Raw genomic sequence first — 4,022 nt, forward strand, 5'->3', positions numbered from 1 at the left:
GATTTGGAAACAGATAATGTGCACACAGAAAGAAAATGATGTGAAGAGAAGCAGGGAGAAGACAGCCACCTGCAAGCTGATGAGAGCTGCGTGGAACACTGCTTTTTCCTTGGGTCCTTCAATAGGACCAACCTATAATCAGGTATGGTAGCATACACCTTCAATACCAGTACTCAGGAGGTAGAGGCAGGCAGATCTCTGTGAAATCAAGGCCAGCCTGGTGTACATAGTGAGTTCCAAGCCAACTGTGCTTACAGAGAGAGCCTGTCTTAAAAAAGACCAACCTAGCATTCCAAAGCTATAGGAAAATACTTTTCTTCTGGATAAGCCTTGGAATTTATGGTGCTTAGTCAAGTCAGCACCAGTAAAATAAAACAAGGTCCAAATTAAAATGAACAAAGAAAGAATTGGCTGATGAGACAATTACCTTGTTACTTGGGTGTTCTGACAAAAAAAAAGCTGAACTTATACTTGATGGAGCATTATGTTCCTGGGATAAACTTTTAAAACTTTTGATTTTATGTAACCATGATGTGGTGGCTGGAGACCTACATTTGAGTGAAAAGAACAAAGTAGAGCCATGTATATGACACGGGAAACAAGATTCACTGTCACCTGTAAGCAGACCTATCTTGTCAGCTGTCATTAAGGAAAAGATGCAATTGGCTTTAGATTCTCTCACTTGTTGGGAGGGGTGGGGCACTGAGGAGAGACAGGATGTGTAGATAAGGCAGGCAGAAGCTCGAAAGAAGATGAGGACAGAGCAGCATGGGCAAAAACATCTGAACCTGGTTGGTACATCCTAGCTTCCCCAGACCCACCCACCTGCTCTTACTGGATCTGGGTGCTCAGGGTGGAGGCAGGAGCCTGCAGGCGAGTGGTGCTGAAGGGACAGCTCCAGCACAGGCTGCTCCAGGGCGGGGATTGGGTAAAGGATCAAATCTGCGGATCTCAGTCCAAGCTGGGTGCCTTCACCTTCAACTGGGTGAGCTCCTCTGCCCTCCGGCCAACCTCCGCTCCTGGCAGCGCCAGCCGATCTGTGGGTTGGCGGCGGGGTCGGGCAGCGCCAGCTGGACCCGCCCCAAGCTCCATGGTTTGCCCAACCCCGCGCGATGGTGACTCTGGGCGCGGAGGGTGGCGATGGGAGAGCTTGCAGATCGCAGCATGAAGGCGGGGAGCTCAGCGGGCAGCGGGAGGAGACTGTCTCCTGGACCTCAGCGCCCAGGGAAGCAGCCCAACCACCTGAACCGGGAAAACGCCAACAAGTAGTTTCTCCGCGGAGAAGGGCGGCTCAGCTCGCCGGCAAGACTTGGTCTGACTGCCGGGAGAGCCTTGTCCACTCCGAAACCGAAACAGATCCACTTTTCTCTCGGTCTCCTTAAGGTATCCGGGGACAAGGGGAGAAAGGGAAGGGCATGGAAGCGGTGCAGGCAGGCGTCCCCCTCGCCTTTTGCCTTAAGAATGTGGAGACCTGGGGAGAGGCTGGAAACTGGACACTGACACTAGTCTTTCAGCTCAGGGAGCCAGGGGGCGTGCCTCCTGCGGGCTTCTTCTGGGCCTCGCCCCTCTTAGAAAGCCACCCCCAACTCTCCACCCCAAGACGTTGTTTTTCTTGGGAAGGGGGATGGGTGGAATAGATTGCTCACTTCTATTCTCAAAGATGGATCCTAGTTAGTCGTTTCCTCTCCCAAGTAATAATAACATTAACAACAATGATAACAATAATGTGAAAAGGAAATTGGATGAGGAAATTAGTCAGAGGTCTCCTTGGTAAAAGACAACAGCAGGGAAATTTGTTGTTGTTGTTCTGACTTCTGCTTTCAGCCTTTCTGCCTTGTTGGTGAGGGAGAGGCAAGGTGAACCTGGAACGGGTCGCCCAAAGGGCATTCCCTGAGCTCTGGGCAGCAGAGAGCTGTTGGTCCAGGGGTTGGCAAAGGGTATGCAGGCGGCAGAGGCTCCGGCGGGTCCGAAGGACCCCCACTCAGCACCAAGTTGCCTTGGCAAAAATAACTCTCTGTTAGGGAATTCATTAAGACCAGGCGAGGGGAGACAGGTTCTGTGTGAGAGTGGGAAAGGGGACCTTTAGGGATGGGAAGAGAATGGAGCAAGCGAAGGCAGGGAGAGAGAGGGCTTGGGAAGGAGAAAGGTGGAGGGGTTGAGGAAGGAAAAAGGGGCTTGGGAACTAAAACCAGATTAGACATGACAGGGACAGAAGGGAGAGAGAATGAAGTAGAAAAGAAATAGGAGAGATCCGAGCCAGGGGAGGAAGGTGTGAGGCAGGGGAAAAGGTTTTGTGGAAGGTCGAGGAAGACTTGAACTGCTTAGTTCTCTGGAATCCTGGGCAAGGCGTGATGCAAGAGGCGGGGACAGGATAGGATGCTGGCAGCTCCTGGGAGGGTCCTTCGCCACTTGCATCTTGGGACACTTGGGTTAGGGTGGGAGTGGGGGGTCATGGTGAGTGTCTGACCAGCAAGATCTTTAACTTTTGTGTTGTGTTGTCTCCCCAGTCATGTCTGAGTCACAGAGATGGGCAAGATCGAGAACAACGAGAGGGTGATCCTCAATGTCGGGGGCACCCGGCATGAAACATACCGCAGCACTCTCAAGACCCTTCCCGGGACGCGCCTGGCCCTTCTCGCTGCCTCTGAACCCCAGGGTGACTGCCTGACTGCTGCTGGCGACAAGCTGCAGCCGCTGCCCCCTCCCCTTTCGCCGCCGCCGCGACCGCCTCCGTTGTCCCCTGGCCCCGGCGGCTGCTTCGAGGGTGGCGCGGGCAACTGCAGTTCCCACGGTGGCAGCGACCACCCTGGTGGCGGCCGCGAATTCTTCTTCGACCGCCACCCTGGAGTCTTTGCCTATGTGCTCAACTACTACCGCACTGGCAAACTGCACTGCCCCGCAGATGTGTGCGGGCCGCTCTTCGAAGAGGAGCTGGCCTTCTGGGGCATCGACGAGACCGACGTGGAGCCTTGCTGCTGGATGACCTACCGGCAGCACCGGGATGCGGAGGAGGCGTTGGACATCTTCGAGACTCCGGATCTCATCGGGGGTGACCCTGGCGACGACGAGGACCTAGCGACCAAGAGGCTGGGCATCGAGGATGCTACAGGGCTGGGAGGGCCTGATGGCAAGTCTGGCCGCTGGAGGAGGCTGCAGCCCCGCATGTGGGCCCTCTTTGAGGACCCCTACTCATCCAGAGCCGCCAGGGTAAGGCCCAAATCTGCACTTCCCTTTCGCTCCAACTTCTCTCAACTTTCTTCCAACTTTGGTTCTTTCCACCAACAGCCCCTGGAGTCAGAAGGAAGGGAGGTCTGTAGAAACGACTTTCCAGGTTCATGTGGGGGTAGGGAGAGCCCAGGGACCGTCATCATTGGCCTCATCATTCCACCCTCCCTGGTAGCCATCCCACTCTTCTCTGACTCCAACAGATTCACTTCAGCAGATGGGACCTCTGTACAAATCCTGAGCTGTGTCCAGAGACCACTGTCATCTTCATTTTGAATTTTTGCCTGAACTTTTTTGTTCCAGCTTTTTCCTTTCGCTAGGGTATGTTTGGAGGCTTCTCAGTCGTTCTGGTGTGACATTTTTAGTGAGGTCTGACTCACAGATCTAACTCACCCAGGGCAGTAGCAGCAATTAGAAATCTAATCAGAAGACAGAGAAAGGGGAAATGGAATCTATACGTATGTGTCTAGGTGGAGGGAGGGTGGGCTGGGAGGTTCCTTTTGTGAAGTGAATCCTGTCTGGCCCATCTGTTCCAAAGGGAGAAGAATATTGTGTTAGGACTGCTTGTTTCAATTAACCCACCTGCACACTGAATGCTCCTCCTGCTACTGGCCTCTCCTTTGAAGTAACAACCCTGTTTCTTATAGGTTGACCAAGAATGAATCACACTTGTTCCACTTTTTTTCCTCTAAAGCTGAGTTATTTAGATTGTTGAAAAGTTTCTTTATATTGTTATCTTAGCCTCAGTTCTTTTCTTTCTTTCTTTCTTTCTTTCTTTCTTTCTTTCTTTCTTTCTT

The 4,022-nt window shown here is 52.7% G+C and overlaps 1 protein-coding gene across 10 annotated transcripts in view; it reads left to right on the forward strand.

The window, feature by feature from the left end:
* The first annotated feature begins 713 nt into the window (after positions 1–713).
* Kcnc2 (potassium voltage-gated channel subfamily C member 2) overlaps positions 714–4,022 on the forward strand; it is a 224,345-nt gene continuing 221,036 nt past the window's right edge. For 7 of the 10 annotated variants that reach the window (XM_008843380.3, XM_008843373.3, XM_008843378.3 and 4 more), the window contains exons 1-2: positions 737–1,383; positions 2,508–3,207. In XM_008843380.3, the coding sequence (XP_008841602.1) occupies positions 2,527–3,207 (681 nt within the window). In that variant the 5' untranslated portion in view covers positions 737–1,383; positions 2,508–2,526. Of the gene's footprint in view, positions 1,384–1,777; positions 1,857–2,430; positions 3,208–4,022 lie in introns of those variants that run through there. The other 3 variants (XM_008843374.2, XM_008843375.2, XM_017800687.1) reach the window with 3 other exon arrangements.

Source organism: Nannospalax galili, unplaced genomic scaffold (genome assembly GCF_000622305.1).
Source record: "Nannospalax galili isolate Female #2095 unplaced genomic scaffold, S.galili_v1.0 scaffold720, whole genome shotgun sequence".
In the NCBI taxonomy this organism is placed as follows: domain Eukaryota; kingdom Metazoa; phylum Chordata; class Mammalia; order Rodentia; family Spalacidae; genus Nannospalax; species Nannospalax galili.